The following is a 26,332-nucleotide window of genomic DNA, read 5'->3' as shown; positions in this document are numbered from 1 at the left end:
AGTCAACCAGCCTGAACCGTCATCCTGCCCCCAGTACAAGCAAGGGAGGTGACCCGTAACCCTTTGTCATCGTCACACCAATCACAGAAAAAAAAGCCACAGCTTCACCCTGCTGAAAAGGTAAAAAAAAGAAAAATCATCACGGGAAAAACCAAGCCAGCCTCTCTGTCAGCATACTGATGCAAGTTCTGTGCAGAAACGCGTCATCCAGCAGCCCTTTTGAGATTTAACGTTTTCATTTGCATTGTGTGTTTAAATACAGCATGTGGGCGCATGTGTGTGTCTGACAGCATGGATGCCAAACTGAGAGAATGAGTGTGCATATGTTCAGCATCTTAAGTTGCTGCTCAGACGTGGATGGGGGGCAGGTGCTGCTACAGCCTCAGGGGAGCTCGGGGGGTGGGGGGTTAGTGTCGGGGGATGAGAGGAGGATGCCAAAATCACTTTTTAATTACTCAGGGGCTGTGCTCGTGTCATGCTCGGGCCCCTGAGATCCCGTGTGGCTCATAAATAAGCTCTGGATTTGCACAATGTGCCTCCAGCACCTGTGAGCATCACACAGGATGATGAAAGACTATAATTTTTTCTATAATTCATGCAAAAATTGCATGAATGAATGAAGGTAATTTAAGCTGCAATAAGGAAGGGCTCATTAGTACTTCATGAACTATAATTCCAAACAAAAATATCTTTGTTCAGTGTCACTTCTGCTATCTGTAGTCACATACACCCACATGTGACCTGTCCACAGTGCTCACTGAAGGATTGCTGTGCAACACAATCATGGTTGTGTTCATCGAGGTGCACACAGATGCACACAGGAGGCCAAACACAACATAGAATCCTATCATGTTATTTGATAAGTTGAAGTTCTACACAACAGACCAGGATCAGCAGCAATTGGTTTGGAAAGACACAGCGGGATCCTCCTCCTGCACGAGTCAGGAAGCACGATTGGTCCCACATGCCAGTCCACAGCTGGTATATATTTAGCAGGCCACCCCATCCTCACGCACACATGGACACCAACACCCCCTTTTTCCTAACCACACCTACATCTCCTCCCTTTTTATAACTCCTGCCACCTTGTCAGGAAGTGCGTCATCAGCTCGTCAAGAGGGAGCCTCTGGGGCGAGGCACTCTGATATTGTCTCTCCTGCATCATGCGTTCTTCAAGATCACACACACACATGGACGCACGTGCGCAGACACACACTGAATACACGATGGTGAGATGCTGGGTTATGTGCATGAGGCAGAGAGATGTGCAGGCATATGTGTGTGGAGCGCACATAAGAACGCAGTCATTTTAAAGCAGTTCTACTGTGTAGCAAATTCTACCATTGTCCAGAATAAAACGTGGATTTAATGTCTCTTCTCAAAAAAAAAAGAAAGAATAAGATTGGAATTTGTTGCTTCTCTCTTTCTGACCATGTTCTTATTGAATTTGCTGATAAGGATTGATACTGGGACCCTTCCCAAGGAGCACAGTTTTTCAGTACAAGTAGAGGAACACTGGGAATTATGGAGTGAAAAGAGAAAGGAGGGGGTATTTTTTTCTGGACTAATGCAACTAAGGCACCTGGATTAGAGTGTGCATTTGTGTCTGTGCAGAGACATGCATGCACTTGTGTGCCAGTAGCTCCTTATTCAGACTCGCCTCTTAGTGCTCTATCACCAGATGGGAGCCAGCAGTAGATGTGTGTGTGTGTGTGTGTGTGTGGTAAGGGGTGGTGGTGGTGGTGGGGGACCTTCTTTTGTCCTCCTGCCTGTCACCGATGGCTTCACAGTGGGGTGATGAACACACTCCAAATCTCATTAAAAAGTGAGAGAAGGGGGGAGAGGGCTTTTATGTCTGATGGGTTTGCAGGAAACACTGAACAGCAAGTCCAACTTGGTGCGAGCTTCGTTTAGCTTCAAATGGGTTTTAAAATCAGAATCATGTTTCATAGCTGCGTGATACGGTGCTCATGAAACACAATCAGATTATAAAGATAAATCACAAACACACATCCCTTGAAGCGTTATTGATTTCGTGCTGTCGCCACTTTTGTTCATCTGATTTGATTGGGTACAGTGACGTGACACGTCCTGATAGAGAGGTCTCAAAGCGAAGAGATAAAACAAGGACAACACTATCACCATCTGCCCTTTTGTTCTGCATTTAGAGCCCGGCAGAGTACACGCTCCTCACTACTAGAGCTGACCGCGGTGAATTCATTTTCTATTACAGTCATTTGTTAGATGATAACAACCCCCAAAATACATGGTAAGCAATCCTAATCTTCAAAACAGGCCTTTCATTATCTAAAGTTAAACCACTCGCTGTAATTGCCAGTGCGAATGGCACAACACCGAGCCCCCTTTGTAAACCCTGCAATTTACCCATTAGGGCTAGAAATTGGTTTGAAATTGCAGGCGATTACTTCTCATCTACAGCAGAAATCTCACGCAGTTGCTCCTCAACTGAAAAAACACCCTTAATGCTCCTCACACTCTCTGCTCTCCGCTGTCGACTTCCTGCAGCCATTTTTAATGAAAGCCTACCGCCACACATTTGCATTCATCTAATGGATTTTGTGTGTATGTGTGTGATTGCAGTGATAAAATATTGATGCCCGGCACCTTTAAGAGGCAAACCCGTGTGACCAGACACCTTGGGACGAGTGTGTGGGAGGAAAGGGACAGACAATAAACAAATAGGATAAAACACACAGGAGACCCCGCCTCTGATGTTTGCTTCTGAAAGATCACGGTAAAAATTGTGCAGCTCATACAAAGTAGGGAACTAACGCTACATCTCCCCAGGGTTTCATATCACAGCCCATAAATTCAGGCCAATTTTACTGCTAGATTGTGTGAGTGTGTGTGTGAGTGTGTGCTCTTTATTAAGTGATTGATTTATCAGTGATGACTGTCAATCACATAAATTCATAAAGAGGGCTCCTCATCAGTAAAGAAAAGCAAACTAGTTCTTGATGTTCATGTAAGATATATAAATCAGTTCTCTGATTCTAACATGACATCTTCCTTTGTCATTAACACCATCTCTTACAGAAATGTACGGCATCATTTTGGACAGATGGTGAGAGCCTTGTTAAAACATCCATTAAAAGCAACACCTGTGAGTTCTGCATTAACACAATATCAGTCAGACCACTAGACTAGACCTGTCAGACCAAAGTGGTCTAAGTGAAGGCTGCAGAAAAGAATCAGATGAAAAGGATAAGATAATGTCATGATCTTTCTTTCATCATATCAGCTTCCTTTGTTATCTGCTCTGCTTCTTTTGGCTCTCTCTCCCTCCCCTGTTCTCTTCCTCACTCTGTCACTGCTGCATGGTGACTCAGACACTGCAGAGATGCTACATCTGAATGATATACCAGATGAGTCACACGCTGATCGGCCGCTGTCCGACTTTCAATGTTTTATTTTTATTTATTTATTTTTTTCACGCATACAAGCACCCACCGGTGGGTTATAACCTCTGGACCACTGCACAGGTTCAAAGTGCAAAGACAGGGAGCTGTCATGATGGACGTACCTGAGAATGCTTGTTTTCAGGCTCTCCTCTGCACCTACGCTCCACACTAAACAAGCAATCTGATTTTAATGGTGTTTCCTTCACACCGCCCTGACCGCTGTTGCAGGAGCAGCATGCACATAGTCGGTAAATCTGTCAATCCTCTGCTCCACAGAGGGGCAAGATTTCTGTTCATCCCTCGCTCTCTCTGTCCATCTGTCAGTCTTTCTCCCGTCTGCTCAAACGGTGAGTCGGCAGACTTGGCATTTAGGGTTTTAAACCACATACAGACTTTATTCTGTGCTCTGACACATAAAACATGAGAAAAAAGTTTTTGCTTTAACAAGTCAGTGAAGTTGAAAAACTCCCAGGAATCTGTCATGCAAAGTAGGGACACTTACTTACTGCACTTCTACTGGTCTCTTTAAGGGTCACCACAGTAGGTCATCTGCCTCCAACTCACCCCATCTCTAACATCCTCCTCTGTCACGCCAAACCTCTACATGTCCTCCTTCACCACATCCATAAATGTCGTCTGTTGTCTCCCTTGTCCAATATATCCACCGTCCTTCATTCAAGCTCATTCAGACCATGTCAGAATTTTTTTCTTTGTATTATTGTAGGGTCTTGCCTTACAGCTTAAAGCACCTTGAGGCACCTGTTGTTGTGATTTGATGCTATATAAATAAACTAACTTTGTCTCCAAACTGCTCAATCTGTGCTGTCCCTCTGATGTACTCATCGTTTAAGCACTAAAGCTTCCAGCTCAGCCTCCCGTCTTTATGTCAGTGCCACCATCTCCAAACCATCCTCCATCATAGCAGTTTTTCCATTCAGTCGCCTTGTGACCACTTTTGATACTAAGGTGGTTGCACAGGTCACCTGGTGGAAGGCAACCTGCCTCCAAAACATCGGGTCAAACTTGGACTGACTGGATTCACTCTCAGACAGACTGGCAACACGTTGCAATCAGTCGGACTCAGTCTGAACCAAACTTCAGTAATAATTTTGTTTGTTTTGCAGTCTCCAGAGATGAGTGTAGCATTGACCAAACAGTAAGTGAAATTCAAACTTAACAGCGCAGAAATAATACAAAACTAGTTCCACGTGGGACTTTAACCCATGTCTCCTGGATCAAAATCCCTCACACCACAAATTGAAATGTAGGATTTAAATCTGGGGCACTGAGTAAACTTGTTAGATCACTGCTTGCACATAACCTCTGTTTGAGGCTAGGATCCAGATCTACAAAAAAAATCATATATTGTATCTGCTTCAGTGTAGCAAGTAATAAAGCAATATAGCAAGTAGTTCCTACTGCTGATAGAGACTGAAAGAGTTAAGTTGAAGAGTGATCACAGAAAGGGTGAACCTGGATGAATTCACAGAATTTAAGAGAAAGACATGTTGAACTACTGAAATGGCTCAGGGTCTTTTTTACAACAATAGATCCAAATTCATTTTGTCAAGGCTTTATAAGCTCCATAAGCCTCAAAGACTGGAGTGATGTCCTATGTCAGTGACATACACGCCTCATTGATGCTGATATTACATCCGCTGGTGACTAAAGAAATAAAATCTAATAAAAAAAACCCTGACACTGTGAAACTTTTTTTTTCTTATATCACAAAGAAACCGTTTGTTAGAGCGGCTTTATGTGAGCTTATGCAAAACCTGAATCATGTGGTGAAAAGCATCCTTGCATTTCTGTTCCTAGGCTGTATTGATTAGCGCGTGGCTACATGTATTATACCTGTATGTCCTTGCCTATTTTGATTTTTTTTCCTTTCTGTTTCTTTTGTCCATGTTTCTAAAACTGAGATGAGTTGCTATGGAGACCAGGATACATGTGTAAAAAGGAAGAGGCAAAAGAGCGAAATGTAGTGTTCAGGAGACACTTGAAGGACCATTCAAACTGAGGCTGAAAGAGCGAGCGTACATTGTACGCCCCTCACATTTCTTTTTCTTCGGCTTACTGTCTTCTTTTTGACTCATTATGCTTCAAAAACACAAAGGCACCATTTCATAAATGTGCAAATGATAATAAACAAATCAGCAGCTCTCCTCACGCACCTCTGAGTGTGAGTGACGGTCTGATCTTTCACGTGCTGACAGGGGTTAAGCGACTCGCCAGTGATAATACAGCCATTTCAGGCACTCCATCACTTGATAATTACATTACACCGGTACTCCACTGCTTCCACTCGCTTCCGGTAATCTTGTTAAAATCCCAGTGATTGGAATCGTGGTGACAGAGACAAATGACAGCGGGTTGGCCGCCGGTGGAGCCAAGCCCTCTCCATGTCTGACTGAAGGTTTTGAAGTGCATTAAGCCTTTGTCATGTAACCATGGAGCTGTATAGGCATACAAGCACTGAAAAGCAAAGGCAGACTCTTTAAGTTCTCTATTAAAATAAGTCCATTTGCTAATTTGCACTTTTAGGAAGAAGCATGTATCCACATTTCTTAAATGCGGATACATGGGTTTCCTACACAATGGCTACAGACCATGTCATTAAAAGTAAACATGGCTCCCCCTTTGGGCTTGTGATTGAGTTGCTATGCTGCCCTCTGGTGTCCATTTGTTAACACTCCACTGAAACCACTTTGGTGTTTAAGGATCCTGCATGCTGGTTTGCTTCATATGGAGTACAGACCTGTAAAAATGTACAGCTTTTTTTTTTTTTTTAGGTTTCATTATTCCCCGCTGTAGACTCAAAGACAAAGTACAGTAATTTCCCAGCCCTGCTTATAGACCTGCTCCACATTTAGATGCTCAGTGTGACAGGTAGCTTAATTAAAGTAAAGGTCTGCCCTGCAGCTATTGACCGCCTGGCCTGCCAGCCTGAGCTGAGTTAACCAGCATTCATCTGTCATCTGCAGCACTGGCTGACATATTTTTTATTAGTCCTTTATATGAACGCCTCACAGCCTAATATCCACAGACAGGCTGTGACACTGAGACAGTATGAGGGTGAGTGACATGATTTAAATCAGAGCAAATACCTGTGAGAGAGAAAAACGAGTGACAGACTTCAACATAAAACTTAACATTATGATTGCATTAGAAAAAAGGTGCACGGTCATTTAAAGGAGCTACATTTTCTTGTTTAGTTTGCAAAACTCTAAAAATATTTTATGAGAGCAAATGAAGGTTTTAAAAATTAAACAAAGAAAAAAAAACAATAAGACAACAATAAAACTGATTTAAAGGCTAATTTAGTTTCAGGAGATTTTTAGGATTTTTTTTTTTTTCAGGGGAATGTTAAGACCTCAAAATTGCAATCCAAAACACAGCTATCCTTTAAATTATTCAAGGGTGTAAATAATCACTATAAGGTGAATCCAACCATAGAAGACATCACGGAAATGCTTTCATTAGTTGAGAGTTTTACCACAACGAGTATACTGACTCTCCTTTCTTTCAATTTAAATGGCCTATAAAAATATACACAGGTAATGATTTGAATGGGAGGAAAACAGTGCATATGAAGTGAATAAAAAGCCAGTGTATTCATCTCAAATCAGAACAGAAAAAGAGCCATACACAAAAACATCTGCAGGACACACGGACACAGATGCATTGAGTTATATGAAGGAACCTCATTCCACCTTAAAATGAAATCTGCTTTAATCTGACAGAATGATAAAACACTTGTGAGTCTCTAATAAGTGTGGCCCCATCTGATGGACCCCAGGTCCTTTTGACCCAGGGGACCAATTTGAGTGGTACACAGCACATGGTGCCGGGCTGAATTGTCGACCCCCACCTCCGCCACTAGCTCCACTAGCACCAAAAGGGAGCAGGATTAGGGTTCAGTTGTCTTGGCAACCTAAGATGCCATCTGTCATGTGTGTGCTGATCCACGTCGTGTAGCTGAGACATTGTTTTAATTCAATCATTTTTTCATTGCCAGGCAGACTTGTGTCAGCGTGTATTTAACTAGGGTGGAGTTAAAAGACGGGGTCTGTGTGGAAATCTCAAATGTGAAGCTTTAAGAAAAACAATCCAGCAGTCGGCCAAGAAAACAAAGAAAGATGTAGAAGAACACGAGGCCAGATTCAGTTAGGGGGTCTTAAGAGAGGAAACAAAAACATGCTGTGAGTAGCTATGTTGTCTGGCTTTGTTTAACAATCCGGGCTGTGCTCCAGATGCTGATCGGAGGACTATTTATTAACTCTGTGGGTGCATCTGAGTCATTGTTAAATTGGTTTAACAGGTCTTTAAAATATCATCAGTAGTTCCGCTCTACTATACAAGCAATTCACAGATTCACACAGCCTCTCTGAAAACAACTGTTGGCTGTTGTAAGAACTACAAAATGGTTTTATATCTAATCTCATATGGGTGTAGCATGAAGTGAGACTAATGCACACCGTACACTCATTAAAATTCAATACAGCAAAGGTCAGTGAATGCTAACCAGTGCAAATGAGCAGAAGGGCAGCAGGGAGGTGTACTTATTGAGGGAAGGGGGAGTGTCTGATAGACGTAGCAACATGAGGGGGTTGTCCCCCTTGGGGCAGACTGCAAATGAACCAGCAGCCACACCTGAGACACACACACACACACACACAGACACCAAACACACATACACAGTGGGGTTAGCTTGTAGCTACTTCCACCACCTACCTGACTGGTTGACACCCCGGAGCTACAACTATTAAAACAAAACATCATCATCTGAGGAAGTGTAATTAACATCTATGCTGTCTTGGCAGCTTTAATTAACATATTATAATAAGAAAAAAATGTGTTACCACTGCAGAGTCCTTAGCAGAAACACTGCTGATGTTCATCTTCTTAACCCAGGTGGCAGAAGGGTAACACAAACAGTTTTAAATGCATATAAAAAAGCATAAATGCATCCAACTGTATGCAGAATCACCATGAATATTATATGCTTTCTATGTGTAAAAAAGAACAACTTATTTCGGTGTTTTGTGTCCTCATATTTATGACAATTTGAACTAAAAGTTTAACATTTTGATTAATCACTCCATACTACCTGGACTATCGAGTGAACTAGACTTTTCAGTCCAGTTCTTGAGTAATTTGGCATAGCTCAGCCATTTTTCTGTTCCCCTTCCTTAACAATTGCTTCTTGACAGTCACCCTTCAACTGAGACCATTTCTGATGAGGGCCAGATTCCTCTGTCAGGTCCTGTGCCAGGTCTTCGCTACACTTTTCTTCCTATTTCTTAAGGAAAAGACTTTTAGATACTGTGCATATGCTGTAGATACATTTTTAGGCCTGCCAGTTTTTCTTTTCTCCTTCTCTTGTCCAGTTTCATCAATTTTCTTAAAGTCACATTGCACACTATGCTGAGATATGCCATATTTTTTGCTAATAACTCACCATGCTGATGGTATTTTATGGCTGTCAAATGCTATTGTATGGCTTTGGTAAATTCAGCTAAAGAAATGGAAGCAAAGTATTTGTTTTTGCAACTGGCCAATGAACACACATGATCCTCTTTTCTGAAACACAGTATGACCAAAATTGACAAAATTACAGATTTTTGTTGTGAATATGACCGAAAATGAGTGACTGAGTCCATAAACTCAGCAGGGAAGTGTTTTCTGAGATGAGAAGACTTATCCATGGACTTATGGAAGCCTTTTTGCAAACACAGGGGACATTCAAAACACTACATTCAAGTCACTTCCTCACATGGCTCCACATTTAACATAAGTGGAAGATACATCCATATTTTATACTGCAGGGGTGCCAGCCTAAAACTAGGACAGCTAACCATTTGGCTAACTTGCATCAGACCAGTCATAAGCAAACGTAAGACTGTCCTCAAACTACAGAGTAGTCTGTAATCTCCACTCTTTAATTCTTTAATTTGACTGATTGTTTTAAGCATACATATCTGCAAGCACACTTAATTAAAACTATGATAGAGAAACAAAACTCCCAACTCTGAGGCGTTGAAAGAACCATCTAAATGTAGATGGCAACTTCATGATTCCATAGTGTCATTTTTAAAAAGGTTTTTGTTATATTAAACTGGAAACAGTCATGCAAACTAGATTTTTTAAAGGATCTTTGTTTTAAGCATTTTTAATATTCAGTAGCTATTCGACTGTAATTGTAAATGTGTTGCTATGGGAACCAAGTTTACTCTGTTAACAGCAGGAGGAGGAGAAAAATGTAATTTAATTAAGACACCCTGCTTGAATATATTTCTTTAAACGTGGAGGGGGGGAAAAAAATCCCCGACAAAAAACGAGGGAACAACAGTATTTCCTTCTTTTCTCCCACGGTCTAACCTGTCTTCAGCGGTTGTAAGCTGACACCACAAAGTTGCAGGCGTTTAAAAGTGACGGCCCCCTTTATATACTTTAGTGTAAAGGGGGCCGTCACTTTTTACTCACATGTGGCGGACCTGAGGGCGCTGAACATCTGGTCGTGAGTGATGTGTGTACCAGAGGAAAAACACGGGTAAGAAGAAGACTGTGAATAAGAGACATCTGTGGAAGAATCCTACAGTTACTGTGAGCGTTTTGTAAGTATATTTTATATTTATGTGGAATTATTATTATTATTATTATTATTATTATTATTATTATAGCTGTGGTCATAACAATTTATTTCAAGAAAAAGAAAATGTATCAAAATTTACAAATTCAGAGTTGCTTGTGTATTTTACACTTGGGTTTAACACCTACCACTACATGTATTTAACCATAACTTACCTTTTTTCTGTCAGAAGAAAAGGTGTCTTTAAATGTGAGCTTTGGAAACTTATTTTCACATAAGCACTTACAGAAGTTACTAAATGAACAGGCTGTTCTGAGAAGCTCATTGTTTGAACCAGTGGAAGATTAAAAATGAATATATTGGCACCAGAATTTGATTTGACTGGGTTTTACTGGAGCAAGAGCACGTGTTGTCGAAGGAGCATAAAGAGGTGCAGCAGGCGATAGACCTTCTCATCCTGTTTTGACATGGAGTTTATTTACTCTAGAAGCACCATAGGGTAGGCCGGTGAGTGAGAGCTGAAACCTCTTTTTCATTCAGTAGTTTTACATAACCTCTTCTACTTTCCAACAAGTCAAATGAGATGGACTCAGAGCTGATGGAGTAAGATGCTGCCAGCAGTGCAACTGCCGTCCAATATTTTATGGATAGTAATTTCAAATAGTTGTCACACAGAAAGCATCAGATTTTGTTGGAAGCTGAAGAGATGATTTCTACTTGTTTTAACCCCAAAGTAAACACCAAAGCTGTGCCTGCCATGTAGGAAAGGAATGTATTTGTGTAGGCTTTGATTTCATTTTATAGCAGAGCTGAGCTGAAGGTTGCCAGAATCCCATTTATAAATAACATCTTGTCTTACTTAGACACATTTAAGTGAATGCTTCGGCTCAGGTCCATCATAATTCAGGTAGTCAGGTGTGTAACTTTACCAGTTTTCCTCTAATAACTTGTTTAGAAGTGAAGATGTAGGCTTTTATTTTGAAAACACATTAAAGGGTGTGAGATAACAGTGAAGCACATCTCTCTTTGGAAGCATTAAAGTTTGGGCAAAGTAAACAAGGTGTAAATCAGAGCTGCATGCACGGACCTGTGTGTTTGTTTATTCTGCACTGGTGTGTGTGTGTCTTACAGCCTTTACACTCAGCTCTGCAGGAATATAAAGGCTGCTAGTGTCTGAGAGCTGGGCCAGTGGTTGACCTCTGCCTTCCCTTCCCAGCAGAGCTCTCCTGTAGCAGAGGTGTGAATATTGCACCTGGATGTTTTGTTAGAGACAGAGGCTCCCATCTGTCAATCTGTAATCCAGCATCAGACTAGGCAGCCTCCACATATACCTTGCCTCCGTCCCACATCTGCATGAAATGTTTAAAAATGATATTTTACACTGTGTCTACTCAGAGTGGTATTTTTACAACTTTCCCACATTCATCTCACACAACCCGAGGCCAGAATTCAGTGCAGCTTTGTCTGACATCTTTTGTGAACATGGTACAAAGGAGCTTGCTGCCAAGAGAAGTCAGCTTTACAGCAAACTACACCTGAACTTGTAGTGCTTATCTGCAACGTGGAGCTACAGGTACTTTGGTAGATAAAACACAGGTGGTATCAAAAAGCCAGCTGTGATCCTGCCAATCTGGGTCCCTGACATCTGTCTCTCCAGGTGTGCATTTACTTCACTATTCTACTACAGGCAATAAATATTGGGAGCGGGATTTCCCAGAGACAAGATTTTTATCAGTTATGTTAGAAGCACGGCTTAAAGGACGCCAATATTATTTTCTTTTTGTCTGGTGTGAAACAATTGTTATTATTATTATTATTAAAAATCTGACAAGTTGTCTAAGCAACACATCAATTTCCTTTGTTAGATGGCTACCACAGCATTTATGAGGGTCTCAGGATCACATACTGTATATAAAAGATTGACATGGCCAATGTGGCATTACCTACTAGTTTACTGGTTTTGAACTCTGCATTCAATAGTACTGAAGCATAAATATGTGAACAAGCAGATGGTTTGGTAAATTCTTAAAATGCCAGCAATCTTTGTCATCAAGCTCAAACCATTTAGGTGCAACACACAGAAATACATATTTGTCTAATATTGGCAAATAACTGACTAATAAAATTCTAGCTTCAGTCATCATAAACATGAGTACAAACTTCTTGAATGGGCTGCAACACACAGCAGGCATATTTGTAAGGAAACTACATTTAAAAGTTCCTACATTAACAATGGGAACCAATCTCTCATTTGGTTCCTGTGTGACTGGTTTTAGTGGAAGTGAAAACTAGCAGACAGCAATCAGCTACAGCTCTCGGTAAAGTCCTGATGGTTGAGTTGTAAAACAAAAATCACCCGCCCTACACTGGTTATGAAGAGCCACTGGTAGCAAAACTATGTTTTCTGTCAGGCTTTTAATCCTGTAAAACTGTCTACCTTTAATATACAGGCCTACTGGTAGCCTCAGATGGCCACTATATGAGCAGCAGTTTTTGGTATTTCAGCGTTGGCTTAATTTTGTTGCTGCTGTGTCGTGACTTGTAGACTACGCTCAGAGAACCCACACATAAGCATGAATGGGGCTCGTTTCCTGGTGCAGCTGAGGTTGCTGCAGGAATGTGTAGTAAAAAAGATTAAATCTGTCTCTGCTTTTAATGAATGGCAATATATCAGGTTCCGCATTGGGTCAAAGATCTACAATAAGCATATCCTTATTCCAACTGTAATATTTCCACCCTCTGTGACGTGTTTTGGCATTTGAGAAGCCTTAAAATTAAGTGATTTTTTTGCCTATGCTGGACTGCTCAGATCTTATTTTACATCTCATCGGTAGCTTAGAGAAACACCCCCACCATCCAGAATGTTTTCTTGCCTTGTTACTTTATAGTGACACGTTAAAGTCAGTCAACTGGCTCAAAGTAATCATGTCTCTACTATATATCAGTCAGCACACCCACTGACCCACTGTACATGTTGTCATCTTAATTCTAGCTGATTAGCGAGAGCAAGCCTTTACGATCGTGACTGCTCTGGGAACAGGAGAAATGAGCCATGCAGCAGCACCAGGAGACTGGCTCGGGGCTGTGGCTGTACATCTTATTAAACACAAGCTGCCTGCAGTCAGTCAGTTTAATCCCTTTGATTAATGATTGTGTGGATTGTTTGGTTGTGAAAACAGAGTTTGCACATGAAAACCAGTGCCGCAGCTTTTGGAGAAGGTTTCAACATGTATTGTTGTTTTTGTACATTCACTTTAAAGAACTTACAAATATTACCCTTGAAAAACCATTATATTTTAAATTATGTATTTGGCTTTAGATGTATTATAATCTAATTAGATGTTTGCATCTTTACAACATTTAGAATATATAAGTATATGAGTTATTTTAACTGCTATTCATAGTTTTAATATGTCTGGTCTATTTTCACTTTCTTCATGGGTAACAGATATAAAATTAAGGCCCGCAGTTAGAGGAGGGATAGTGGATATATAGGACAGAGGATGTTGAATATGACAGGAGGGAAAGCGGAAGAAAAAAGATTCATTGATGTAGTGAAGGAGGACATGCAGAGGGTTGGTGTGGCAGAAGAGGAGTGAGATGGATCTCATCTGGTGATCCGTAAAGGGAGCAGAGGAAGTTAGGAGGTCAGCTGTGTGAATGTCATACCCTAATTTGAGACAACACTACTCTGCACACTACTGATGAAGAGCAGGTGTGCCTGAAATTACTTACTATCGAGATGCAATAAATGAATAAAAATTGGAGGACTGGAGTCATGTGCGGTCTTAAACTGTCTTCTTTTTAAATCCACTTTCTCTGGACTAGTGGGATCCATCAAAGATCATTTGGTGCCGAAGCATGGACAGTGAAGTTGGAGCAACGAAAGCCACTCTTGGCAGTCCCATCACCCCGAGGCAGTTGACTGGATTGGGGGTGAATGGCTGTCTCTCACTAAGGTACAGACACTCTGGACCAGGCCTGGCCTGTCCCCAGGAGTACCACCAGTGGCTCCCCTACCGCCACGATGCCAGCCTTCTGCCCATGAAAGAAGACCTGGCCTTCTGGCTCAACACCATGATGGGTGAGACAACTTTTTATTTTGCAATAAACTGTATTGAATAATACTGTTTTTAGCCAATGATGATCAGATCTTGCAGACCTTAGAGACCTACTAGGTTTTTATCCATTAAACATCTCAGTTATATATTTAGGGCCCAAGCTATTTAACTATTTCTAAACAATAATTAATACTTTTTATTCTGTATTTGAATGGAAGCCAAAACAAGTAGCTGAGGATTAGAATATTATGCTCGTTTTTCCTGTTTCTTGCAGCAGAATTTTTAACTAACTGTAATAAAAAGCATTGCAAAAAAAATATTGCAGTATTGCATTGCAGTACTCAACTGGATGATCCATAGATAAACTTTCAAAACATGGCTGCAAAAGCTTGAATTTAGTTTGGATTTTTTTCTAATCCACACAGTCACACCCCCAATAAATGTTATGCAAGTTGCACCTCAATCAGCCATCAACAAGCTTCTGGCTTAATTCTGGTTCAATATTTGATATTTGGTCGATATTACACAAATTTTCAATAAGACTGAGGTCTATTGATTTGAGGTGAAGTTGAAGAATTTGGAGGTCATCCTCCAGTCCTTGACAGCTGGTACAGTGTTCTTAAGTTTGAAAGCCTTACTCCTCCAAGCATACCTCTTGCTATTTTAGAAGGTCTCCAGGAGGTATTTGGCTTATCCATGTGAGCAGCTGCAAATTTCAGTCAAGCTTGAAGGCTTCAGTTCTGAGCAGACACTTCTTTCTTGGTCTTTGTTCTCTTAGTCCATTTCAATGTAAAACTTGCTTCACTGTGGAAAATAATGCTGGTGTTCCTGCAGTTTCCAGTTCATTGCAGGGTTGAACTTTGGTGGTTCCTCAACATCAAAACCAATTTCCTTTCATCTGAGAGTGACAGTTTTGGCAAAGTGGTGACACATCTGAATAACTTGTACTTAAATGCATTGTTTAAATTGATGATCTTAAAATGCAGTAGTTTAGAAATGTCTCCAAGAGACCTTCCTATTATGTGTGAATCTATAATATTTTTAGCTCTTCGCTGAGTTTCTTGGACTTTCCCATTGCTCTGAGTCAATCCAATAAGTGCTGTCAAACAAATCCTTTTATGCTGACAGCGAGAAACTGATGGTTGTAGTCAATCATGATCACAAGGTGTTACTAGATCTCAGTGTTGCCAACTTAAAAGAAATGTGTGGATTAGAGAAAACCCAAACTGAATTCAAAGTATTAAAAGATATTATTAACACTATTTACAAAGTGTGAACATATCAGTCATTATGTTTGGAATCAAATACAGTTTTAAACAGACTGCACCTCCTCATATTAAGAGTTGCAGTAGAGATGGAGATTATATTACGTTAATGTTTAGAATTTATATAAATTTTATTAAATTATTATTCTCATTTCAAAGTCACAGAGTCATAATTGTAATGTGTAAACGCTGACGGGGTGTTTCTGGTTGTTTTTATATATTTTTTCAAACTCATAAATAATTAGAGGAAATTAGAATTCAAAGGTTAATACAGAAAAAAAACAGATGTAATCATGTCATTATTATGTCAAACATTGGTTCACCTATGTTCATTTTCACTGAACTACAGTATAATCCAGAATTATTGATTTCATATTGGATTATTCTGAGTGCATCTCATTGTTAAAGAATCCTTCTTATGAAAACAAATGGATAAGATCCTCTTGGAAAAACCAATAGAGGAACATATTTGATCGACTTCTAAGATCTTGGGGTTTTTTTGAGTAAAGCAAAATGCAAAACGCAAACAATCCTGAGTTACAGTTGTGAAATTTCTTTGTGTCATGTGCCCAGGAGTGCACCTCACAGCAGATAATCTGATGGAGAGTTTGGATAATGGCGTTCTGCTCTGTGAGCTGGCTCAGCTGCTGCAGGACAAGATGATACACAACAACAATGGCAAGGTGATGTGACAACACAAAGCAATGTGCACAATTATTTGCACACAAAAAAGAAAAGAAGATAAGACTAATGCAAAAAAAAAAAGTAATGTGAGTCATTTTAATAACAACAAAATTAAAACAAAACAAATGAAGTCTAACTTATGAACAGTCAGAGTTCAGGTAGAAACTAGGTCAGGTCCTACGTTGGCAGTGATAATGTCTGGCATTTCATTCAGTACTTGTCTATGTCTGTTATGTCTATTCATGTTTTCTTTCGGTAAGCCTCTCCTTACTACAGTTGTGTTTTGAAAAGATCTTACCCCTGATACGCCCTCCTTGCACACAAAATGCTGGCATAATGCAAGTGGAAAGGAAGTTGTCTCTTCCACTCAGTGTGTTTATGCTCAAACTCACTAAAGAAGGCTTTTCTATTGTTGATCATTGGACAGGATCCATTGTGTACCCTGAAACACTGATCCGGGATAAAGCCAGTCAGTGTGCTTCTGTAGAAATGAGAGCTTATGTTTCCACTGCCTCTCTGTGAATGTGCTTGTTGAAAACAATCAATCACAGGTCTTCACAAGAAGAGTGATCCACTGGCGAGCTGATGCAACTTCTGGATCATTTTTCGCCAGAGACAACACGGCCAACTTCCTCTACTGGTGTCGAAAGATTGGCGTTGATGAGGCTTACCTTTTCGAGTCTGAGGATTTGGGTGAGTTGGGACCGGAGATTGAATTTTACCTAATGGAGCAGAGAAATTCAGACCTTTGTTTCTTTTAACAATACATGGCTCAAGTGAATCATGCCTCACAGCACTTACAGCACATTACTGATTAAGGGTAAATAAATTTAGATTTAGGGCTTATTCTAGTTTTTAGGTTTGTTTTTATCTGCCTAATCATGAGTCTGATGTTTATTCTTTCATAAAGCTCCTCAATCTTGTCATTGTCATTTTCTACTTTTCCGACACTGGCCCTGTAGCTGTTGCTGAAGACACCTTTTATTTTCTTGATATTCCATGTATCATGGAAGTGTGAGTCCACCGTTGTTGAGGTCACGGTGTGCTGCTACTAGCAAAACCTTAAAATTTCCCTTGAAAATACATTAAACCTTTTCAAAACATACAAAAACTCTTGAGCCACCCCTGACCTTCAGAGAGTTCATCTAAGAAACATCCAAGCATTAAAAGGCAACAAACTCAAGGGATGAACCAGTTTTGTGTTGATACACAAGAGACAACTTAACAAAGGAGCCATTTTAAAGAGGAGATTTTATACACTTTGTTACTATCAGCTAGTGGCAAAAATGCATAATTCGTTCCTATTTATTTGGTTGAATCTATTTAAAATATTATAGTAGTATAACTTAGTTTGACAGGCATAAAATTGTATTTTTTGCCTACAAGGTGAATCCCAAAGAGCTATTAGCTGACAACATGTTATATCTCAGCATGGTGTGCAGAAGAAGAATGGTGAACAAAAGAAGAAGCGGTAGGCCTAAAAAAAACTGTACAGCAGACGAACAGTATCTGAAAGTCATGTCCTGACCTTGACCTGACACAGGACCTAAGAGATACATCTGGACCTTTAGTTCCATCTACTGTTCACTGAAGTCATTCTTAAGAAAGGTAAACAGAAGGAAAAGGCTGGACTGAAAATCAAGTATAACAGGTCCTACGGAGTAACAAATCCAAATTTGAAATATTTAGTATGTGATAGAGAGTTACAACACTGAGAGTCTATGAAACATGATGGAGGCCCAGTGATACTTTGAGGCTTCATTTTAGCCAGCCGTGTCAGAGATCTTGTCAAAATTGATATTATATTATAACCACAAAAAAGTCACGTCATATTTTGATCCACTATGCACTGAAAATGTGCCTGACTGGCAATGGCTTCATTTTTCAGTATGATAGTGATCCAAAACACACTGCCAGTGCAGTAAATCATACCTCCATAGAGGTATACACAGTGGACACTGTCAGCCATGGACTGGCCTCCTGAGAGCCCAGACGTCAACATTATTGAAGCAGCATTTGATCATCTTGACATCTTGACCGAACAAAAGGCTTCTACCATCCAAAGAAGAGCTTTGAATTTCCTTCAAGAAGCTTGGAGAACTATTCATGAAGACTACTTAAAGAAATTCCAAGAAAGCTTGCTTGAGAGAGTTCAGGCTGTGTTGAAGTGGTCATACCAAATATTGACTTTCAAGCATGTAGAAATCCTTTTTTTGCCTTATATACTGTATTGCCATGTATGTTTACCCATGAAAGGTGACTATAAACATTTGCACAATACTATAGCCACAGTTGCAAAACTAGTAAACCAATTATTTCAAATTAAACATTAACAGTCCAGCGAGTTGGTGATAAAATGTTTGTGACTCAGAAAAAGTGAAGTATACATATCTCACATCTCCCTCCAGTCAAGTCCAATTAAAGTACCAGTTTTAATCAAGTTAAATGCAGCAAGTAAGTCTAAGATAGAACATTTTGCACATCTTGGATGGGCATGTCTCTGCAAGGTGGCAGATGCGTAGGAATGATAATGTACAGGCTAATCCCCACCAGCAACAATGAGTCTCCCCTGCAGGCAAAGTTACCCACTTCACTTGATTAACTGAGGGAAGTGGGAAAATACAGTTACCACAGTTTGACAGACTTAAGTTTACTTCATCAGTGACACAAAGGGGGGATGATATAAACTTCTTTCTTTTGTCAAAACAGATGAGTCAATAGAAACACAGCTGTTTGCTGATTTTATAACTTTTTTTTTGCCATAAGTGAATGCTGTGGATAATGTGATGCTCTTGGACTCAAACGTTTGTCATCTTGACAAATAAGAAATTAATAATAATGTTTTCTGACACAAACTGAGTGTAGAGCCATTTTTAAGTAAACCATAACGGACTGACGTGGTTTACTTGTCGATGACTTCATGCCTTCATGCCCTCAGCAGCACATCCAGGGCCCTGAGGAATTCCTGGTTCAAAGAGAGAGACGCACAATAGAGACAGAATACCTCCTGAAACATATCCTCTATGTTCAGGCTGCAGGTCCCGCTTTTTTTGATAAAAACAGAAGTTTATCTCTGGAAAGATCTTTCCTTTCAGATAAGTGACCTTTTTGTTATTCGTACCCCTGCATCCTCTTTGCCTGTACGTCATGCATGTGCTGCCTGAAGTCCTCCACAAACAGCCTCGGGAGGTGTGCCTGTGCCTGATGGAGCTGGGACGGATTGCAGCCAGGTAACTAGGAATAACCAACTGTTCATCCACAGAGCAGCTCCAAAAATAAAACTCTGATTGCATTACACTTATATTGCACACAATATATTATTTTTCTATAATTGTTTTCATTCTACTGCCAATAGCTGCATGTTTTCCTGTTTTCCTGTAAACTGGAGACCCAGTTTTCACAAAATCAATCATTTTACTTTGGTATTTAATTTTCTTGTCATCTCATTTTCTATTTATCCTTTGATTTTCACTGCTATAGCAACTCTTTATTCATTACTTTTCACCTCTTAAGTTTTCATTTCTAGCTGCGTTAGGTGCTCACTTTAAAGAAAACTAAGTGATAACTTCTTAAGTATCTCCAAGAGTTTAAGCACCTTGATGGTAAAATCACCATGTTCTCTCTCCTGTGTTGATTTGTTTGTGCAAATGCAAATTTTTTTGTTAAATATCACTTTCAGGTACGGCGTGGAGCCACCGGGGTTGGTTAAGTTGGAGAGCGAGATGCAGAGGGAGGAGGCAGGGAGCTTATCTCCATCATCCCCTCTTTTCATTTTTCCTCCTCTCTCATTGTATTCACCGTCCCAGCCATCCCTGCCACCTGCCCCTTCTCCCCCTCCCCCTGCACCCGCTCCCCTCACTCCAAGCGCAACCAGTCCATCTGAACCCCTCGCTGCTTCGCTTGCCTCTGATCTTCCATCAGCCACAACAAACCCAGTAACTATGTTTTCATCCCCTCCTCAGTCCTCCCTCTCATCCTGTAATCCTTATACAGCCACAGTCTCGACACAAACACCTTTGTTCCCTTCATCCTGCACCACTAACGCATCTGCCTCAACTCCGCTGTCAGCGCCTTCACCAGGCCAAACCCTGGAATCCACCACCAAAGTCTGTCTTACCGCAATAAACACCCGCCCTCCGACAGCTACACCTCCCACTAACTCCCCACCTGCAGCCCTGACTCCTCGTTCATCAAACAAGTCAACCATCAGGAGGAGCTCCTGCACCAGCATTTTGGATGACACTGTGCGTATTTTGTTTCCAGTGAAATTATCAGTGGTACACTGTTTAAAATACACTCTTTTTGAGTTTGTTTTCTCTGTGGAATCTGTAACAGGTAAGAAACATTATTGAAAATCCACCCTGCAGTTGTCCCGTCACCTTCCTGGTTGAGAAACAACCAAAGGGCTGTTACCGTGTTGGGGACAAAGTTCTTTATATACGAGTAAGTATGTTTCCGTTATCCCTTTCTCCTAAAAATTACTTGTATTTTGAAACATTCATGCAGTAACTTTGAGCTCCTCCACTGATCTCTTTAGATAATTTAGCCAACATAATAAAAGCAGTAAATACACTCTCTGACCCTTTGTTACGTACACCTTGCCAGTACTGAGTTGGACCCCCTTTAGCCTCCACAGTTATATTAATTCTTCATGATATAGATTTAACGAGGTGCTGGAAACATTTCTTAAAAATTGTGGTCCATATTGACGTGATAACTTCATGCAGTTGCTGCAGATTTATCAGATCCATGATATGAATCTCCTATTCCACAACATCTCGATCGATTGAGATCCAGTGGCTCTGGAGGCCATTTGAGGACAGTGGTTTTTGGTGACTTTGTGCAAAATATAGCAGCAATTTACTGTTCTTGGCTGACCACATAACAGTGCCGTGGTACTCTATGTAGTTTTCCACTGCTGTACCTCATCTGCTTCAAGATTCAATGTGTTGCTTGCTCAGAGATGCTCTTCTGCATACCTTGGTTGTAACAAGTGGCTGTTTGAGTTACTGTTGCATTCCTTTCAGGTCAAAGTCTGGTCATTCTCCTCTGACCTCTAACATTAACAAGACTTTTTCACCCAGAGAACTGCTGGTCACTGAATATTTTGTCTTCTCTGTAAAGATTGTGTGGGAAAATTCTAGTAGATCAACAGTTCCTGAAACACCCAGAGCACCCAGCCTAGCACCAACAACCACGCCACCTTCAAAATCACTTAAATCACCTTTTTATCTCATTCTGCTGCTCAGTGTGAACTCAGTAGGCTGTCTTGACCAAGTCTACATTCCTAAATACACCAAGTTTCTGCCATTTGATTGGCTGATATGTATTAGTGAGCAGGTGAATAGCTGTACCTAATAAAGTGGCTGGTAAGGGTATAAAAACATAATAAACAAATAAGTAGTATGTAAATATATATTTTTAATAGAAGTTTGGTTTACATTGCATTAGTTTGATGACAATGCTTTTAACTCGTTGTTTTTTTAAATAAAATATTAAAGTATGTTCACTACTAGGACATGAGGCTTTGTGATACCAAAAGACACAAATAATAAACCACACCTAATGTAAGCATTTGTCACAGATAACACATAATCACATATGAGGTGTGAATGTTTTATCAAGAGTCGAGCCAGCAACAAGTGCAATGTGTCAGAGGGACTGATTTGCATCACTTGGGATGGAGACGCTGATGTCTTTCAGCCTCCCTCAAACATCCTCCATCTGTATGCATGTGTTTTGAAGGCTCAAGGATGGGGAGGCAGGGTTGCTTGGCAACCAGTGGTCAGGATACGAATGGGCTCACAATGATTGTATTCAGTACATAGACCTTCAGTGAAGAGTTCAAACCTGGAAGAAAAATAAACATGTTTCTTTCAGGGTGATTCTGCAAAGATATGACCCTGGTGTGCATTTTAAATGGCAGCCCACTTGGGAGTGCATGTACGTGGGTACGGTTTTGAATACAAAGATGTACTTCAGTGTCTTTTATACATCCCTCCATCTATAAAAACAGAAAATGTGACCTTGATGCTTACTGTATGTTCTGAGTACACGATATATTGTTTTAACATAAAAATAATCACTGGGAGTCTGAAAGCTGAGATCTCGATAAGGTTTCTCACAGGTTGGATCACAGTGTTTGTTCATGAGATGAAATTTATTAGATGCATAAGTTCTGTTGCAACAGTTACATTATGACATTAGTGTCAGATTGCATATTTCTTACTTCCCATTTAGAGAATCATATCTGTCATATCATAACAGATATAACATATGTTGGAACACCACTTCTTAGAAACCTGAGGAAGTACAGATGCATGATAGCCAAATCGTGGGCTGGCTAAATGCATATGCATAAGCAAGATTGAAGCTTTTCTATTCTATCAAAACTGCCTTGTGTGCTCACATTCTTTATGCAGTCTTTCAGATATAATGTCTGTCCTTGAACCTGCATCAAGTCCTCATCCCTAATTATTAGTTTGTAGATAAATTGCACTGCTTCCTTTTTTGCCGGTTGCTGAAAAGCAGACAAACATGAGCTGTTTGAGTAGAGTGATCAGTAAGCCATCTATTACCTTAAAACCCACAGCTGCCTACACGTGTGCGGGGAAACACACCATAAACCTCAATTACCATATACCGTGATAACCCCCGTGCCGCTCCTAGGGGAGTGTCCCCGTCAGTGTGTACAGACCTTTTTAAAGAGCAGATACTATTGATTAACAAGACAAAGTCATTAGTGATGGGTTTAATCAGACAGCTTGTTAATGAGCGGCTGAGCATGACCACCCCTCCTCACGTGTAAACTTTCGCCTCTCTCTCCCCTTCTCTCTCTATTCCCTCTGGACTCTATTCAATCACGCTGGCCCTGGAGTGCTTTGCCATTCTTTGGTGTTAAAAAAGAGGAAGGCTTCTCTTTCTTCTCTCTGCCCAATTAGGCTCTCGTTCAGCTTTGTAGCAGAGACCCCATCTGGCTGTGCTGATGGAAGGAAAAGAGATTTAAAGCACCTCACAATATTAAGACACATCATGCTAATATAGTGATGAACCTAAAAAGCACTCTGTTTTTTCATGATCACATATAGCTGATTAAAATCGTTTTCATAGAAACACTTCATCATCTTCCTTTCTCAAGTGCTCTCGAGAAAGACGTTGACTCAACGGAAGCCATGTGGTCTTTGTTCTATAGCTGACCTTTGACATAACAGTGGAACGGGAAAAAATGATGAACAAGGAACGTGTGAAATATTTATGAAACCTGTACTCAGACCAAATCTACTGTCTTTGTTGTCTTGGTTTTACCTGTTAGTAAGCTCAGATTTAGTAAACATTACAATGTAGCTGAGGCTTATGTGAGCGACGTTAGCTTTGTAGAGGTCAATTTAAGATTATGCAAATCTTCATCACCACAACTGTCCTCCAAATCATGAACGCGTGTCCAATCTGATGAACATCTTTACTGTAGTGGATTTTTCACTACAGGAAAGGTTCGGGGATAACTAAAGTCACTAAGCTTTATCTTCTGGTGAATGAGGAATTATTTTTAGCAAGATATCTCAATTTGACCTTTTAGTGCCATTCAGAATCTGCAATGGTCTAATCAATGTGCTGTCTTATAGGGTCTCTATTATACCGTCTGCACCTAGACATACACCCTGTATTTCATAAAGAGGTCTCGCTGATATTGAGATCTCTAGTAAAGAGGAAACCGAGTACAACAGGCGAAACAGATCAATGGCATTAGAACCAGTATGGCTCATCATTTTGTGTGTTTGCTGTCAAATTTAAGAACTGAGCGTGCTCACAGCATCAAAATCAGCGCTTGTGGCTAAAACCTGCCTCCTACTGGCATGTGTGCAGAGGACTCCTTTTCCCTGAGTACACTAATGCATCTTTCAGGAGGAGAAGGGGAGAGAGGGAATCGATGGAGGACACAAGGGAATCCAGACGTTAGTTTATGGGCTGCAGACATAGCAGAGAGGGGGAGGAGGGCGGGAGTTATAGAGACAGAAATAAAGGAGCCTGAAATAACAAAGAGGGCTTTGGTAGATCATCTCCTTCAGAAAGATGCTGATGCTCTATTTTTTGTATTTTCTTCTTAGATGATTAAGTTGGTCTTTTATTTGGCAACATTTGTCCATGTTTGAAAAATTACACCCAGAAAATAGAAGACTGCAGAAGCTATTTATAGTCTACATCAAATAACAAATCTAAGTTGGTCTTTTACTTTATTTAATACGTTTAAGCTTAGACAGTCCATTGTTAAGCATCTGGACTGAAACACGAGGTTTGCTAGTGACAGTAAATGAAGACAAAGAGAAAAACAACTGTGTTTAGACAGTTTTTAAAAAAATTTTTTATTGTGACTGACGTTTTGAGAATGAGCACCAGTCACACTGATATTCCCTGTGTGTGTGACGGGAGAGTGGTTTATTCAGGATGTCAGACTTGACCCCTGTCAACCTCAACATTTTAATCTGCAGGATAACAGCTGAGACGCACCACGTCTGGAGTTTCCTCTAAAGCCGCCCGTGTCTCCCGCCTGCGTGTGTGCGTGTGTCTGTGCTTGTACCATTGATTTTTTTTTCATCCCATACATGTGACACACACACACACACTTCCATACATAAAGCGAGGAGATCTGCTTGTATTATCGCATTCTTAATGGCCCTGTAATGAAGGCTTTATTGCTGATAAGGCAGGAGGTGGGTGGGGGGGTTGCTGGCGCTGACAGAACAACGGATGGCTTTGCAGGGCCTCTTGGGAATGTTAATGTCTGCTGGGAGTTGAGGGACTGAGCCGAACTCATCTCAATTTCTCCTTCCATTGCTTTTTTTTCTCCAAGGCTCTATATTGTGGCATTAGTTGCCATGGCAGCAGTTGGTTTTCAGCTGTAAGGACGGCTGTCTGTGTACGATTTGTTGATTCAGACACGACTGACCTCACTGTAACTACTGTTAACAGACAGACTGGTAACGCTGTAATTATTATCATTTAAAATAGTTCTGCTAGGTGGCTTGTGCTTCAGATCTGTGTGGGTGCGCCATTGTGCGTCACTGTGTGTGTGTGCTCAGCTGGTTCCACAAGGAGCTGTTTCATTTGGCTTAATGAGATTTTGACAAAGCTTTCCAAGACATCATTTGCCTTTCATAGCCAGTGCTACACACACACACACACGTGTGTGTGTGTGTGTGTGTGTGTGAGTGAAGCATTGCTTAACATATATTTGAGAGTTAGAAAACATCCTGGAAATGCATCAGCCAGACAATATATGCAAAGTTTATTACCCAGTATTCCCTCCCATGTCACCTTTGCAGATGCTGAATGAGCGTCACGTGATGGTACGAGTGGGCGGAGGATGGGAGACCTTTATGAGTTACCTGAAGAAACATGACCCCTGCAGAGGAGGGGAAGGAGGAGGAGGAGCAGTGCTGGCAGGTAAATCTGAGGTCAGGCTCTGTAAGGACAAACCAAAGCCACCCAACTTGAACATCTCACCTGACAGTTACATGGTGGTCGGAGCCCATTATCGTGGCAAGAAGTAACTGCCTCCGGCTTCAGGTGGCAGCGGGAACTCTCACCTAATCAGAGCAAAGTGTTCAAGGTCAGTGATTCAACACAGCTGACGTCCATTTTACCTCAAGTTAAAATACAATCCAACCTTTGCTCCTTATACACAGATGTGACTGTTCTTATAGCTGCGTGAAGTACGCAACTGACTGTGATTACAAGCTTACTTAACTCTGCGTATGCCACAGTCGGTTAGGAGGCAAATAACTGGCAACAATTTTATCAATTCACCCGCTTTCACCGCTTCCTGCTGCTTCAATTTGTGCTTCAGCAGCTTTATTTTGAGCTGTAAGAAATTGCAGCATAAATACTTTTGTCAGCGCACCAGCTTTTGGAGGTACTCTATGCAATAATGTGTCTGGTGTAAAGTCATCTGTTTAGATTTGTGCAGTTTCTCAAGCTCACAATGTGTTTATGTTTGTTTGAACTTTTTTTATTTTAGACATCCACATTCCTTAATCATCTGTGTATTTGGGTTTCATTGGATGTTTGCCTGTAATTAAACCTTTTTTTAAAATATATGTTTAAAATAATTGTAATTTTAAAAAAATATATAGACTTGATTGCTATTGTAAGGACTAAATAAAAGATTTCTTAATGCTGCATCATATTTACTTACTTCTCACGTTATTTGTATGTTTTGGGCCTTTTAACTCAGATTTGATCATTCAAATCTTTTTTTTTTTTTAAAAGCAAAGACACAAAATGTTAAGTTCTCCCTCTAGGTGGCACCAT

At 40.6% G+C, this 26,332-nt stretch overlaps 1 protein-coding gene across 1 annotated transcript; it reads left to right on the top strand.

Annotated features, from left to right (window-relative positions):
* The first annotated feature begins 318 nt into the window (after nucleotides 1-318).
* LOC100704610 (growth arrest-specific protein 2) lies at nucleotides 319-26,205 on the top strand. The gene is made up of 8 exons (XM_019357900.2): nucleotides 319-10,039; nucleotides 13,843-14,098; nucleotides 15,914-16,023; nucleotides 16,576-16,717; nucleotides 19,191-19,254; nucleotides 19,704-20,268; nucleotides 20,360-20,467; nucleotides 25,345-26,205. Exons 2-8 carry the CDS (start codon nucleotides 13,876-13,878, stop codon nucleotides 25,570-25,572), a joined length of 1,440 nt encoding a protein of 479 aa, XP_019213445.1. The 5' UTR covers nucleotides 319-10,039; nucleotides 13,843-13,875; the 3' UTR covers nucleotides 25,573-26,205.
* The last annotated feature ends 127 nt before the right edge of the window (nucleotides 26,206-26,332 follow it).

The sequence above is a fragment of the Oreochromis niloticus genome, linkage group LG1 (assembly GCF_001858045.2).
Source record: "Oreochromis niloticus isolate F11D_XX linkage group LG1, O_niloticus_UMD_NMBU, whole genome shotgun sequence".
NCBI classification, from domain to species: domain Eukaryota; kingdom Metazoa; phylum Chordata; class Actinopteri; order Cichliformes; family Cichlidae; genus Oreochromis; species Oreochromis niloticus.
The sequence above is the reverse complement of the archived record's forward strand: the minus strand, read 5'-3'. Positions and strand labels throughout refer to the sequence as shown.

Coding starts and splice junctions, on each gene's coding strand:
- LOC100704610 (XM_019357900.2), top strand. CDS start 13,876: ATGGACAGTGAAGTTGGAGCAACGAAAGCCACTCTTGGCAGTCCCATC. Junction 14,099..15,913: donor CTGGCTCAACACCATGATGG/GTGAGACAACTT, acceptor TCATGTGCCCAG/GAGTGCACCTCACAGCAGAT. Junction 16,024..16,575: donor TACACAACAACAATGGCAAG/GTGATGTGACAA, acceptor AATCAATCACAG/GTCTTCACAAGAAGAGTGAT.